This window comes from Ustilaginoidea virens, chromosome 2 (assembly GCF_000687475.1).
Source record: "Ustilaginoidea virens chromosome 2, complete sequence".
In the NCBI taxonomy this organism is placed as follows: domain Eukaryota; kingdom Fungi; phylum Ascomycota; class Sordariomycetes; order Hypocreales; family Clavicipitaceae; genus Ustilaginoidea; species Ustilaginoidea virens.
In genome coordinates, this window is record NC_057317.1 from 4,501,496 (window position 1) to 4,516,838 (window position 15,343).

The window sequence follows — 15,343 nt, forward strand, 5'->3', positions numbered from 1 at the left end:
ATGACTTTTTCGTTTGACTTGCTTCGCGTGCGCCGTTCCTGGCCATGTGCTCTGCTGTATTCCCCGACAGAATAGGTTTATAAGGCGCGCCAAAGAAGACGGCTTCACTCCCAGCAAGCAAATACACAAACGCCTGGTGTTTGCCAAACCCCCATGCCCATGCCCCTGCCCCTGCCCATGGATGCATACGTCATATAGTACAAGCTTGTGAAAACAGACGGCCCCGCAGCAACATCTCTAATCCTCGATATCGTCATCGCTCAACACCAGTTTTCGTGCCAGCATGCCAGACATGGCGCTGGTTTTGATGCCCGCCCTCCTCTTGCGCGGACTGCGCTCTTCGCAAGGCCTGTCTGTTGCCCAGGGTTCTCCCGATGCGAAATCGTCCTCGGCCTCGGACTCTTCTTGGTCACCCGCCACGGATATCCCGTGGAACGACACCATCTTTTCGACATCTCGTGCGCGAACGCCGATGTTGCGGCCTCGCGCTATGTGAGCCATAAAAGGCAAACGATCGAGGAGCATCTCTCGCTGAGCGGCACTTCCTAGGGAGAGCAGTGGCGGCGACGGCTCCGATCCCTCTTCGCCGCCTCGTCCTTGAGGCTTCGCGGCAGCGGCGCTGCGTGCTTGTTGCTGCCGCTGCATCCACGACGCTGATTCACCAGACGGCTGGGTCGGCAGAAAGGCGCCGGCACCATCGGTGAGATTCTTTGTTGGATGCTGCAATTCCCCCTTCAGAATCTTGGACGACCACAGGCCCACCATGCCCTCAATCTCCTCCTTGGCCTTCCACAGCTTCAGGCTTGTTGGGTAGAACATCTTGAAGGCGTCGCTGCCCTTTGCCATTGTCGTTGTCTTGCGTTTGACTGGATTGGGCAACGAGAAGAGCATGCCGCGCACAGCTACGTGGAAAGTGATCTCGTCCTGGCGCAAAACATGGCTGCTCGAATCCCAGCCGCCGAAGCCGCCTCGACCTCGCGAGAAAACGTCTCTGGACGGACAGAGAAGGTCGCTTTCGGAAAGATGCTCTATGCAGTCGTTGACGTAATCCATCGGGGTCGACAGGTCCATCGGGCCTGTGCTCTCACACGACAGGATGTAATTCTCGTGCAAGGCGGAAATGAACGTGTCCGTGTCCGTGCCCGTCTCGTCAATCAGAGAGTCGACCGACACCTGCGATCTTTTGGGGCGGGCGTTTTGCGACAGAAACGGCGGCAAGGTCTCGACCGTGTCAGTGGACGGGGCGGCTTCGTCTCGTTTGTTATATACGACTTTGCCCACCGCGTGGAAGATGCCCAGGCTTGCTTCGCGCTGGGAAATTGACTGGAGGCTTTCAGACTCGCCTTTGGTTAAGCCGATGAGGCCCCTGACGCTCTTCTTGGGCTTTTTAAAGGCAATCTTGGCTCCCCAGTCCGAGTTTTCATCCCCTTTCAGGCAAAGAAACTCTAGCGACGAAACAGCGTTGCGGATATCTCCGATTTCCCCCAGCCTCTGAAGAACTTGGGGACCAGGAGTCATTCTGCGGCCCGACTTTCTCGCTTCTTTGACAACGACAAGCTCTAGAGCCTTGGTAAGAATAGAGGGCGCAACGGCGTTGAACTCTATCATCCCGACACCGGGATGACCAAGAATCTCCGGGCCAAGCAGTCGATGGGCGGTCAGGCTATCAGCTGATGCGGATGTTGTGGTCAACAGAGTCTCCGATATGACCAGAACGATTGGGCTGGCAGGACCTGTCCTATGTTGAGCCATCGCTCCAGACTGGGCAAGAGATGAAGACGCATGCGCAGCTAGGTATTCCAGGATAACGCCGCGGAAGGAGCTCAATGCTGAGGATGATCGAGAGAATGTGTTTGGGAATTCTTCGACGAGCATGATGCGTCTGGCTTTACTTGGGTCGTTGCCGTTCCCGTTGCCATGCGAGATGGGCGAGATTGCGCTAGACGAGCCGTCCGTCTCCAGGGTTCCGAACTTGCCTCCTCGACCTAGAAATTCGCCAAACTGCGCAGAAGCAGAAAGGAAGCCTGGGCCAGCGGTTGTGGCCGGATTCTTCCATTCCAGGAGCTCGCATCCCAAATCGTTGGCAAGCAGACGTACTGTGGTCGTCTTGCCGGAGCCAGCTGGTCCTTTCAATACCAGGAGCCGCTGACGCAAGCGACCCGCCATGACTTCTTCCAGCCATCTCCGGACATTGGCGACTTTCTTTTTGTGCACTGCCAACTCGTCCAGGTTCAGAGGTCCGAACCGTTCGGGCCATGGTCGCAGCTCGTCATCCGCGCCGATGGGGTTTGTGGGTTTGGGTGGCTTGAAGAACTTGAGGCCGGCACTCAAAGGCTCGCCTGACGTGGCGACGCTACCGTTTCTCAGCCGTTTGCGAGCATGTTGACCGACCAGGCTGGACGAGCTAGCCTTGAGCGAGGATATCTCGTCGTCCTCGGAAATGGGGTCACTTATGGGGTCGTTGACGGGCGACGGCCTCGTTTCGGCGTTGCTTCTGGCTGTCGAAGCTCGCTGGGCCTGATTGGAGAAGAGAGTCTTGAGATCGGCAGTCTTGCCCTTTTTTTCTTCGCTCCGTCCGGCATCTCTGGATTTTGTCGCATTGGACCCACGGCCAATCTTGTGCGAGGCTCCTCCCCGCCTCGTCTTGGGAGGTGACGGGCTGCTAGCGGACGGCCGCGATGCGATTCTTGCTTTGAGAGGGCTGGGGGACGGGGTGGAAACTCGATGTTTGGGGGGGGAGAGGGAGACTGGTGAAGAGAGCAGAAAGTTGGCAAGGGTGTTGTTGGCCTGAGGCTGTTCCTCGTCATCAGAGGCATCAAGAGGGTTCCGTCTGCGGCGTTTGGCGGGCGGAGCCATTAAAGCGAATGATGGAGCACCTGAGTATCGTGGGGTCCATGCGTGCTGGGGGGGTTGTCCGACTCGGCTCGAGGTGCTGATGACTGTATCGGGGACAGGAATATGTCGGCGATGGCGAATGTTGAACGAGAAGGTCGTAGGTGACGGACGGGTCGAATCGCAAGGTCTGGCAGACGGCGGCCAAGTTGAAAGCCGGGGCCGGTTCAGGCCAATGGGATTGATGGATCAGGGCCCACTCACTGTCGCCCACGTAATCGAACGATTCGAACCCCCGTCGACGTGTTGAAAATAAAGTCAAAGGCCTGCGTGCAGTGCAGCATTTACTTCTTGTCAACCATTGCTTTACTTTTTGGTCAAACACTGTCTGTTACGTCCTTTGAAGCCGTCAAGTTCACTGCTCCCTGTGATGTCTTGATAGCTAGCACCCCAATAACCCACGCTCATCGCTTAGGATGCCCACCCTCGGAAGTTATCCACAAAGGTCGCAGCGGCCAGAAGATAGAAGTCATCATCATCCCCCCATGTCCTGGCCAAATCCCTCATCACACGCACCGCTGAGCCCGAATCGTCAGTCGAGTGGCTCAACCTCGTTACATGGAGCATCAGGTGTCAACGGCGTACCTTTGGCATAGTGTGCATCGTTCAAGTGCGGCGACTGCAGCGCCTTTTGTTGCACATGGTTCCAGTCGCGCCCGGCTGCATCCTTTCTCTCGGTTCCAGGTTTGGGGCGCGGTCGTCCCTTGAGGATGAATACAGCAACGACCAACAGCCACCACTCCTTCACGAGGCTGACGTGATATCGGGCCGGGAAGAATGAAAGAAGGACCCGTACCGCATAGCTAGTTGTCAACAAGTCGGCAAACAGCAAGCTGTACTCGTGGAGGGTCGGGTCAACTGATGAAACAAACAGGCCCACTGCAGCCTGCTGTGACTTTTCGAAATCCTTGACGGGTTCGGAAATATCCCAGGCGTTCCAGTAGTCCAGAACCGTACCCTCATACTTGGAAATCGTGCTTTCCAACTCGCGAGGCTCAATAGCCTCGGGCAAATCTCTCAGGGCCTCGTCGTCAGACAATTGAACGAGCAGTTCGAGAACAGAGGCGCTGGTACGTTTGGAGGACTGCCTGGTGCAGGACGGGTCACTTGTGTACTTGTAGAGGAAGCTGTGCTGTACCGACGCCAATGTCAGAGCTTCCATGGCTACTTCCTTACTGTCCATCTCATAAGCATATCCTAGATGGGTGAGAGGATGACCGACTAAGACACCGTTAGCAGTGTTGAGGCGGCTCGCGCACGCAAGATTGGCATGTTTCTTACACCCGCATATCAATCCGTGGACCAGCGGCCGTTCAGACGAGAAGAGAAAGTGCTCAACCACTTTCTTCCAGTCGTAGGCATATTCCATGGCTAGTTTGTCCTCGAAGAAGTCGAGAAACCCTCGCTGATAACGATCGTCTCCTAGAAAGTCGACCCAGTCATTGTCCACGACCTCGGCAGGAGACGGCTTCCAAGGCTCCAGTTCTTTGACCTGCTCCTCGTACATGTCCTGGAGTTGGGTCGCAGTGGCACCTAGCAAGTACGCTGAAGCAAGGGCGTGGGCAGTTTCGTTGCCAGACCGGGATTGACTGCACAGTACGGCGTAGTTGACGTGGTTGGCTTTGAGAAGATGTTTGAGAGACCGAGCAGGACGTTCAGGGTTGGTCTCTATGTGATGCACATCCACTGCGGGCAAGTCGATGGCGGAGTTCTTGCCATCTCCGCCAAGGACGAAGGCTAGTAATCCAGACATGTTTGCGAATTTTGCGTCTTGCCACTGTCCCCGGGTGTGGTGCCGCAGCAGGGCCTGAAGGGACTCGGGGGACTGTAAAATCGAGTATTGATGTTGAAGGCGTTGAGGTGGCGGCATGATGATATTGACTGTCCATTGTACTGTACCTACTACCTACCTAGGTACCTGAGGATGGGCACACTTAGCCCGTGCCTACATTAGAGGTAAGGTACCTAGGTACCTAGGTAGACATGCGGTGATTTGACCATGCTACCGACGATGAATGACTTGAAGAAGCTGGGCTTTGAAAGTATCACGACTTATCTGTATTCGGTAAAAACAACTCCATAGCAGGTTTATATAACTCTATTCATGCTTTGGAGACTTTGGTCCTGTGCTCGCTTGACACACCATGATACTTACCTAGGTACTGGGTACTTGCCTTTATTCCAGGGCCGAATGTTGCACCAAATGTGTGACGCCACACAATGTGTGCGGCTTAATTGGGCTCTATATACACTGTACAGTACTGCGACACCGCAGCCTTCTCATAACGGTCAACTTAGGTACCTAGGTACCGTACCTAACCTACATAAGGTACCTACCTACCTAGGTAGGTACATATAACCCCGTGGTGTCTGGTACAAAGCGGGGGCAGGCTAACCCGTCACCTTGAAAAAAATAAAATCAACGTCCAGCCTGGCCCTTTCTTCCAGTCTCTACCCTCTGCCGAGTCACACAGTCAGTCAGCCATAAAGCTTGCTGGAAATATCGGTGGCTCTTGTCACCGTTGCCTCCAAATGTACGCAACAGCGGCGACATGACCGTTCCCAACAAGGACGCGCCGATAACCTTATACGCCGAACTGCTTTCAAACATCCGGCAGGTATCCATTGCAGCGACGTTACCCTTGCCATCAAATGCGACCACGAGGGCCAGAATCAGCCATCACGGGCAGCGTCTATGCCTCGAGCATGACGGCCAAGCCGAGACCCTCGACCTGCCCGGCACGGTAGCCGGGCCGTCTCACCTGCCAGTTGCTCAAAAGACGTCTTGTGATCTGACGTGGCGGTTGCCCCTGTCGCAAACGTCAACACCGCTGCCTCAATTCTCCCTGGAGAACCAAACCGCTCCATGGGCTGCCGTGGACCTCGAAAGCGGATCCGGCGTTTGGTGTCGCGCCTGTAACACTACCTTCCTACCACAAGGGGTCATCAAGCACTGGAAGGATTTGCCGAGTGAAAACTGGGCTGAGATGATGGAGTTTTGGCACTGCCACAAACCGCACCATCAGGGCCAGCACCAGGACGATGCCCTCCCAGACAAGGGATACGGTGCCAACAGCACGATTACCGCCCAAACCGGAATTGGCTTTGTCGACATGACTTCGTTCATGTTTGACCATGGCGACTGCCGAAATCTGCTGGTACGTACTCAATCCCACTATTTTGGTCTCCTTTTTTTTTTTTTTTTTTTTTTTTTTCGTTTTGTTTTGTTCGGTCTGGTGCTGCATGTACGGTTAAGCCCGGGGAACTAGAAGGTGGTCAAATCGGCTTCTCGAGCAGCTCCGTGGTCTGGTCATCGATACGCTTCCCCAATAATGTCCATCATACCAGTCCCTGCCTCAGGGAGACCTCTGCCTGCAAATCCTCCTCCTTGAAGGGACGGACGGGTTCTGGTGGTCAGGTTGAATGGTGAGCCTCTTCATTTCATCTCAGTATCCAGAGCTGTGGATGCTGGGGGATTTACAAGAGGTACATGTACTCACCAGCCAGTCTCCGAAACATCCAAGATGCAAATTCCCAAAGCCCTGCACTTGCTTACCTGTTGTCAGTTCTCTACTTCAGGTGCCGAAACCTCAAAGTGCAGTTCCGAACCTCTGGTGTACTCGACTCATCCAGGAAAGTTTCTGCAGATACTCTGCAACAAATGCACCGCGGAAGTTGGCGAGTTCAGCAAGCGAGTGGGCTCCGTATCGCTATTTAAGTGGCAAGTCAATTGCAGCACCAAGACGCCTGCAGAACCCGCGCCAACCGGGCCGGAGTGTTTGGCAGCGTCTCTCCTTGCCAACATTTCCAGGTCAGGTTGTGCAAAATCCTTGATATCTTCGCACCTGTCTGAAGGAAACCAGGATTCGCAACTGCTACTTTTCCTCTGGGTCTTGAACTTCAACGTCGTGTACTCGTCGTCCTCTGCCGGCGGCAAAAGGACGGCAATGAAGATCCTATACCGACAAGTGACCTCACAGGATGGGAAAAGACTCGTGGAATCTATAGCTTCTGACGTGCAGGAACTGAACCTTCCAAGTGCCACCATTCACCTGGTTCGGCACGCTCTGGAGTCGAGTAGCTTGTTGCTCCCGGAAAGAGAGAGATGCTTCAAGGAATGGCATGTCGGCCTTCTAGACAGATGGAATAATAACTTTTAGGATTGGTTAAGTGGCCGGAGCTCAAGAGCAAGACTACCCAAATGTAACGAGTTTATCCACCATTTGCGTCAGGCGGGCGTGGGGTGCGTGTACCGTGTCAACAACACTGTGAATGCACACTATGCTTTGCAGCATGCACAGTGTCGGCTTGCTTCGGGTGGGCGATGACGACAAGCCACCCACCACCGCACCTGTGTGACCTTTCCACTTTACTTTTGATCATCTTGTTGCCCGTCTCTCGAGTCCGTCTTCGAGCCTCAATTGCCCTCCTCTTCTGGTGACCCGATGGTCGTCATCGGGTACGCAGGGGTTAGGTTCTCAGACTTCTCTCGCAGATGATGACTTCAAGTAAACTCTCGCACCTGGGTCAAGTTTACGTGCCAAGGCAAGATTACATCCCTATAGGATGCCTCGGAATTCCTCACCATGATACTGAGATATGCCAAGAGGACTGGGAGGCCGACGCTCTCAAGACGTGGAAACGCTTCGCATCCAAACAACTCCTCGTGGATCAATGCGCGACGAAAGCAGAGGCGGACCGAGAGTTCCTGTCGCCGGAATTTCAAAGTCGGATTTTCGATTCGAAAGCATTGAAATTTGCTAGGCGACTTTTCGAGTTTGGATGGATAGACTTGGAATTCTGTGCGGATCCGGGGGGCGCGTCCGGCATTGTTCGAGTACATGTGCTGCCTGACGACGCACAACACGAGGTGGCTGAACGGGCCATGCATGGCTTGGAGAAGGCTCGAAAACGCCTCCTCCGACTTCTGGACTACTCAAGGTCTACCTGGGAAGGAACCTCGACCGCATTGATTGGGAAAAACTCTCCCTTTGCGCCCAAGGACGGTGCCGGAGAGCAAGATTACACTCTTCTGCAAGTCTTCAACACAATACCTTCTCCTGTCCCGGACCAGAGTTTGGTCAGCAAGGCGCTCTTTCGAGACGCGATGAATGACCTTTTGCACGGTGCTATTACTGGTTTGACAACCGATCTACTCCCATATCAGCGCAGGTCTACAGCAGCCATGCTGCAAAAGGAGTCGGATCCCGGCGTGGTCTTGGACCCGAGACTGCTGACCATGGAAAGTCAGGATGGATCGACATATTTCATGGATCCCGTGGTGGGGACAGTTTTGAGGGAGCCGCGCTATTGCGACAATGTTGCTGGGGGCATATTAGCGGAAGAGATGGGGTCCGGAAAGACCATCATTTGCCTTGCCCTGATCTTGGCAACAAGAAACCTGCCTACATACCCGCCAGAGATGTTCAGGGTCAAATCTCGTCCGAGGAGAAGGGAAATTGGCACGCTGGCTGACATGGCAGCATCATGCGTCACCCGCAACGACCTTCCATGGAGACTGTACTTTGAGACCTGGAGACGTGAGCTGGGTTACGACTTCGCTCGGTGCGAGCAAGCTATTCGCCGGAATCCGGGATACTACCTTCAGCCTCGACCTAACCTGCGTCGTCGCAAGCTTCGTTACTCATCATTTGAGGAGCCGCCCCCCGTCAAAATGTTCCTCAGCAACGCAACCTTGATTGTGGTCCCGAACAACTTGGTGTCTCAGTGGAGGCAAGAGATGGCAAAGCACACCAGTGGCCTGAAAGTCTGCATTCTCGCCAAGTACGACGATCTTCCACCTCGCAAAGACCTGCTGGACCTTGACATTCTGCTGTTTTCGCAGTCGTGTTTTGAATGCCTGGCGTACCTGCTGACCTCGGTCCACTTCAAAAGATGCATCGTCGACGAAGGTCACAAGCTCGGTAATTCCAAGATTAGCCGCAAAAGCAACCTGCTCATCGAGCTGGATAGTCTGACCTTTTCATCAAAGTGGATCGTCACCGGAACGCCTTCGCATGGTCTCTACGGTGTCGATGACCTGGCTCTGGACAAGCTGCCGAGCCTAAACGCCGCCGAGTCTCGGATACGGCCTGACAGTCAACCGCGACGCGCAACGGCGGAGATGGAGAAGAGAGACTTGGAGCGGCTTGGCTCAATAATGTCCTTGTACCTGAAAGCTAGACCCTGGGCGAATTGCACCACAGAGCATGGAGACGGCGGCGCCAGCTGGGCTGCGTATATGCTGCTGCCAAGGCATAGCAAAAACAGCCACGGCAGTTGGGACTGTTTGAAGGCAACCCTCAACTCCCTCATCATCAGGCATCGGCTGTCCGAGATTGGAAACCTGCTGCCGCCTGTCGACGAGAAAGTGGTTGTGCTTGACGGGTCGTACCAGGATCGGCTGTCGTTGAATCTTTTTGCCATGATGATCATCTTCAACTCGGTTCAGTCGCAACGAACGGACGTTGACTACTTTTTCCACCCGCGGCAGCGCAAGAGCCTGTTGGAAATTGTGCACAACCTCAAGCAATCCAGCTTCTTTGGAGCGTCGTTCTTCACCTCGGAAGAGATTGCCAAATCCGTGGGTACTGCGGAGGCCTTCCTGGCCGAGGGCAAGGTCCCCATCAGCGCCGAGGACAGGGCTCTTCTCTGCCAAGCCATCAAGCTCGGAAGGGTTGCCGTCCGCGACAAGCTTCGCAACCTCAGCAACCGCTTCCACGAAATGCCGCTCCTGGTGCGTGGACCTCTGGGCAGCGCCAGCCACGCGTGGTCTCTGGACGGCGAGGGCGGCGACAGCATATGCACTTCGGCCAGCCTGCTTCTCTCTCTTCAACGGCTCCTCGCCAGCGCTTCTCATGAAGCGGAACGGCTGAACTCGTTGCTGAACGGGGGTCTGATCCACGAGGGCCTGCTAGAAAGGGACAAGATGCTGGCAGCGCAGGAATCGCCTGCGGCGGCCAAGAAGACGGCGGCCAAGAAGAAAGAGCTGCTTCTGGCTGGAAACACAAAACTCGGCAGCGATACGCGGCGCCCGCAGTCTCGGACGCATGGTCCCCATGGCCTGGAGCCTATGGATGGACTTTTCATCGACGGCCTGCCAGCAAGTCTCCGGCGGGCAAAGGTTGCATCAACGGTATCCGCAAAGCTTTCGTATCTGATTGACGGGGTTTTGCACCATCAAAAGGACGAGAAAATCATTATTTTTTACGAAAATGAAAATGTCGCCTGGTATCTTGCGAGCATGCTAGACGTGGTGGGTGTTTCCCCTTTGTCTCCCTGAGTTTTTCTGCCCGCCTTGGCGCGTAAGCGAATCGTCAGCCTTACACGCCATAGCTTCTAGTACAGCATCTCATTTACGCAAAGTCCCTATCAACGGAGCGGAAAGCGCAGTACGTAGACGCGTTCAATCACAACCACGTGTTCAGGTAGGGTCCCCCTTTCCCAACCCTTTCCCAACAAGACGGAAATCTCACACAACGACGTGTTCTAAAACTCCTGCAGAGTCCTTCTCATGGACGTATCCCAAGCAGCCTTTGGGCTAGACATGCACGAGGCCTCCCGGATCTACTTCATCAACCCCGTCCTCAACCCGCAAGTCGAGGCCCAGGCCATCGGGCGAGCCAGGCGCATCAGCCAGCACCGAGCCGTGTCCGTCGAGACGCTTGTGCTGAGGGACAGCATCGACGAGGTGATCCTCGAGCGCAAGCAGCACATGACGCAGGCCGAGCACGGCCAGGTCAAGTCCCTCCTCGACGTCCGCCCCATATACAACTGGATCAAGAACGCGACAATCCTCGACCTGCCGCGGATGGAGGAGGCCAGCATGCCAGCCCACATGGTCGACTTGCGACCGCCGCAGCCCGTCTTCGCGAGAGCCCCTGACGCGGACGAGGGCGCTTTGAACTCGTCGCGCGGCCGTCCGACGCCGGAGACGGCTGCTTGCGCACAAGGGGCCGAGCCCACCGTCCCGGCGAAGCGGCTGCATGATGGGGGGGAGCAGCCCACGGCAGACGGGCGGTGCGGCCGGCCCCGCCGACGGATTCGCTTCGCGCGGCTGGCTGATTCTGACGAGACCACCGGGGGCTAGACGGGTGGGTGATGGGTGATGGGGAAGGCGACGACGCGTGCAGGGGCTTTTGCATCCCGCCAGCCAGTGCCTCCTATCCCGGTGCAGGTCTCCACGGACCACAAGGACGGAAGCCCTGCCGCGGGCGAAAAGTACGGCCAGAGTGGGGCTCAAGATGCGGGTTGCGTGTGCAGAGTTTGCAGCTGTTTCAGTTTGGATGCGTGAATCCTTGTGCCAGTAGCAATGTTGCTATTCCCGTGAAAGGCAGTTCAGCTTGAAGAGAGCTCAGCTTGAGGACAGCTCAGTTTGAAGATATTTTAGCTTAAAGACGGCTCAGCTTCAAGATGTTTTGGCTTAATGACGGCTCAACTTGAAGATATTTCAGCCCAAAGACAGTTCAGTCAGCTCAAAGACAGTCCATCTTTTCGCCACGTCCTCGTGCAACCACACCGTCTACTCCGCACCCCAGCAGTTCATCTGGATGACTCCGAACAAAAGGGGGATATTACCCCGCGTCTACATTATGTGCGTTGCAGAAAATCATATCGTCATGGAAACTCGTTCCCCTCTGCGTGTTTCGCGTGCGCCACTTGCTGCATGAAATGGTAGTTTACATGTTCCATCCAAAACCCCTTGATAGATACACCCATGTACATGTCCAAAGTCTAACAGAGAAAAATCGTCGATTCGAGGGGGCGGAAAGGGCGCCTTGGTCAAACGGAAAACCCGGTTTCATCAAAAAAAAAAGAAAAAAAAAATTTTTCTTTTTAGTTTTGTTCTTCTCTTTCTTTAAAAGAACCTGCCCATCTTCTTTGTCAAGCTCGTCTTTTCGTTCTGAGGCGCTTTGCCCAAAATATCATCAAAGGTCGCGCCTGATTTGGCTTCCGGTTTGGATGCCGGCGGTGCTGGGCTGCCACTCTGGGCTGGCCAGTGGACAAGGTTGCCTACTGACGAGGTCCGATTCCCAAACAGACTGCTCGTCGGAGGCGGACCGGTCGAGCTGCTTCGGTTGCGGCTCTGGAAAGCACAGCTACCCGGTGGCTCAAGTGGCACAGGCTCTAGTCCCATCATGATACTGGAGCGATGGGGCTGGCGTGACGGTTGATGAGGCAAGAGGTTTCTGGGACGCAGGGCTGGTTGCCGTCCCCCCGGTGACGATGAGGGAGCGTCAGCCACGTCGCCGGCTGGTGGTAGCGGTGCACCCCTCGATGGCTCCGCGCCGGGCAAGATGGGTGCTGGGGGCTGCAGCAGCGGGGAAATAGGAGGCTCCTCTGGGCGCGCGTCTGCTCCGTCGACCAGGCCCTCCCACTTCTTGGCCGCAAGCCAGCAGTGCGTGCGATGATACGTAGCCTCGACACTGAACATGACGGCATCTGCTGAGAGCTCGACGAGGCCGCCTCCGCCAGCGACCTCATACCACATCTTGCGCACCACTTGCCGGTCCTCCACCCAGGGCAGGTTTCCCATCGGAGGCTCGCACAAGAAGTACTCGACCCCCTCCGTGTGCCTTACTCCGGGGGCGTCCACAACCAACATGGGAAGTGACTGAAGGACCACGTAGAGAAACAGCCAGTAGCCAATGCGTTGGTCCGCAAGGTCCTGGCAACCCTTGCCTCTGCCCTCGCGTTTCTCGAAATCCTTGAATTGGTCCAGGAAAGGCGCTTTGACGCGACTCGTGTCATGGTTGTACGTCGCCTGCAGAACGAGGACGAGGTCGTGATCCTTCATCTTCTTCTCCATTCTGTTCTGGTCCTTGGCCGACTTGCTACCAAATACCTCGCGAATCACCTTGATTGACGGGAGCTGAGGTAGGTCGAACGGTATGGGTGGCAGGACGGGTGGCTTGGACCGGTCGAATTCGGACAGCATGTTCCTCAGCGCAGACATTGTCATCTTTTCCGGTGCGCCTGAGATGGCCGGGGCTTCGTCCATTACCCGTGAGGTGAGATTGGTCCGGTCCACCAGCAAGTCATACAAGACGCACATGTCTGAGTAGAGCGCGTTCAGGACCAGTCTGTTGAGGCCGCTCTCGGCGAACGGACTCTTCCTGTTGCTAGCTTTTGGCGGCCAGCTGCCAAACTTTGACTTGTAGTAGCCCAGCAGAAACTGCCGCATTCTGCCAAACGAGTTGCGCCATGCCTTGAAGCGCACTTGCTTCAATTCGGGGATCGAGGTTGAGTTGGCGATGCCCGCAAAGAGCGATGGAAACTCGAAGGCTTCCAAGTGCTCGTTGGCATTGTGCTGCCTGTTGACCAAATCCAAGTGCGCTCGCTCGAGCCTTTGTCGCGTCAGTGGCGATACTCTGCCATAGAGGGGCAACTGCAGGTCAATGATGGCCGAGTATTTGCCCGCCGCGTGAGCAAACGCCTCGTTGTACAAGTCAACACATCGCATCCGTTCGCCGAGAATGAGCGCCTCTACCGTCTTTTCGCGGCTGTGTCTGCAGTCGGAAAGCCCCAGCTGCTCCGAGTAAAAGCCAAAGCTCAACTCCACTGCCTCACCGAAATTGCTGCCGTCAGGGCTTGAAAATCCGAATTCCTCCAGCAGGCCCGCAATTTCGACAAAGGCCTGGAAGACCTTGGGGTTGGTCCTTGTTCCTACTAGCGGCTGTCCTGTAAGGAACGCAAAAAGGTTTCGGATAGCAATCAGCCTGTCCAACTCGCCTTGGGTTCCGGATCCCGGGGCCGACAAGTGGACAGAGGCGGATGGTGGGGCGGCGGGGAGGTAAAGCCGAAGAGGGTGGTTCGGATCGCCCAACACGGGGGGTCCAATCGTGAGGGATGTGGTCTTGCTGGCATCGTCAGCACTTGGGCTGTTTCGACCACTTACACTAGTTGTTCGACTCGTTGACGGCGTGGCGTGTCCGGCGTGTCGGGGGCGGTCGGCATGAAGCAGCTCGCTAAAGACGAACGAAGTTGCCGCCACAGATTCCGGTACTTTGAAGGAAGGTCCGCAGCCACTGCCGCGGGGGTATAAGTAGACGAGGATGTTTCCATTCTCATTCCACAATTCAGGAACCTTGTCGATAGGATCAAGCGCAAAAGGGGGGGGGAGATGTCAGCTTCTGCTTGATGCTGAGCAGGCTGGGTCGGATTACTCGAATTACTTTACCTTTTCGCCTTTCCTCAAAAATGATGGATTATATTCAGCTCGTGTGTCATCCGATATGATCCATGCCTCAAATTTGCCTGGGTTTTCAGCATCGAGTGAGGAGGAGCAAGATCGCTTACCCCCCGGACGCCAACTGCGACGCAACCTGCCTCTTGCCGGACTTTGGCTGCCATCATGCGACGAGGCAGAACGTGGGTGGGAGGCCAACGATGCAGGAGGGGAGAGTTGGGTCTGAGCGGATACGGTCCGACGGCCCCTAGATTCGGGGAGCGGCGACGTTGATCGGGCCTGGATGGTGGCGCGAGGCCGTTGACCTGAAGGGAACAATAAGTCGTTTGTTGAACGTGACTTGGGGACTCGGGTAGGTGAGATGCTCTGATGGGGTGACTCGGTATCGCTACCGGGATGACGAGTGTCTGTTGCGTCGGATGGAGGAGTGGTGGATGGCTGGTCCGGCATGGGTTGGACGAGTTCTGGAGGCTGGTGGGCTGAGAAGGAGAAGGAGAATTCGGGAATTTGCGAGAGATCGGGAAATGGTGGATTATTTTGCGACGGCAAAGGATTCTCGTGCTGGATGGAAGCGAGGTCTTTTTGCAGAGGCTCCAAGCTGAGGGCCTTGTATCGCGGATTGCATGCCTCGTCACCAACGTCGGCAGCAACGGCAACGTAGGGCGGAGGCGGTGGTATCTGAGGCAGCGACATGCTGGTTCCGATGGGTGGGGATGTGGTGAAGAGGACGAGGCTGTTTTGCTTCAGGTGTAAGCGCGAGACCCAAGGGTTGACAAGCAGTGTTTGCAACCACGAGGAGGAAGAGGAGGAGGAGGGCGAGGATGAGGAGGAGGATGAGGATGAGGATGAGGAGGAGGAGGAGGAGGATGAGGAGGAGGATGAGGATGAGGATGAGGATGAGGAGGATGCGGACGTTTCGTTTTGGAGATTTGTGGATATAGAGGATACGTCAAGTTGTGGCTGTGGGGGTGCCAGAGCCAGACGGAAGGAGCAAGAGAAGCGGCTCTTTCCTTGCAACCGGCTTCCTGGTCCGGCCGGATGCAGAAGATATGTACGGAGTGCTATTGATACAGACCTTTCGCGTTCCGGTTTGCCGCAGTGTTTCTCCGGGATGATGTTGGATTGCGAATGGGGATCGGGTATGGGGGATTCAGGCTGGAACGGGAAACGGCGGGCGGCGCAAGCGAAGATCAATGGCAGGCAGCAGGCGGCGTAGCGAACGAAGAAGCCTGTGACATGCAGCGAACCGAGTGACTCGGGACC

The 15,343-nt window shown here is 55.7% G+C and overlaps 5 protein-coding genes across 5 annotated transcripts; 2 read left to right on the forward strand and 3 right to left on the reverse strand.

Moving 5' to 3' along the window:
* Positions 1-237: 237 nt before the first annotated feature.
* On the reverse strand, positions 238-2,856 carry UV8b_03007 (uncharacterized protein; the record flags this gene model as incomplete). Its single annotated transcript, XM_043140505.1, has 1 exon — positions 238-2,856. The coding sequence occupies one exon, from the start codon at positions 2,854-2,856 to the stop codon at positions 238-240; it is 2,619 nt and encodes an 872-aa protein (XP_042996439.1).
* Positions 2,857-3,303: 447 nt separating this feature from the next.
* Positions 3,304-4,762, reverse strand: UV8b_03008 (uncharacterized protein; the record flags this gene model as incomplete). Its single annotated transcript, XM_043140506.1, has 3 exons — positions 3,304-3,410; positions 3,478-4,113; positions 4,174-4,762. 3 exons carry the CDS (start codon positions 4,760-4,762, stop codon positions 3,304-3,306), a joined length of 1,332 nt encoding a protein of 443 aa, XP_042996440.1.
* Positions 4,763-5,444: 682 nt separating this feature from the next.
* On the forward strand, positions 5,445-7,052 carry UV8b_03009 (uncharacterized protein; the record flags this gene model as incomplete). The annotated part of the gene is made up of 2 exons (XM_043140507.1): positions 5,445-6,050; positions 6,459-7,052. The coding sequence occupies 2 exons, from the start codon at positions 5,445-5,447 to the stop codon at positions 7,050-7,052; spliced, it is 1,200 nt and encodes a 399-aa protein (XP_042996441.1).
* Positions 7,053-7,387: 335 nt separating this feature from the next.
* UV8b_03010 (uncharacterized protein) lies at positions 7,388-10,981 on the forward strand (the record flags this gene model as incomplete). Its single annotated transcript, XM_043140508.1, has 3 exons — positions 7,388-10,147; positions 10,228-10,319; positions 10,396-10,981. The coding sequence occupies 3 exons, from the start codon at positions 7,388-7,390 to the stop codon at positions 10,979-10,981; spliced, it is 3,438 nt and encodes a 1,145-aa protein (XP_042996442.1).
* A 768-nt stretch (positions 10,982-11,749) lies between these two features.
* Positions 11,750-14,773, reverse strand: UV8b_03011 (uncharacterized protein; the record flags this gene model as incomplete). The annotated part of the gene is made up of 3 exons (XM_043140509.1): positions 11,750-13,978; positions 14,072-14,148; positions 14,386-14,773. The coding sequence occupies 3 exons, from the start codon at positions 14,771-14,773 to the stop codon at positions 11,750-11,752; spliced, it is 2,694 nt and encodes an 897-aa protein (XP_042996443.1).
* Positions 14,774-15,343: the final 570 nt, after the last annotated feature.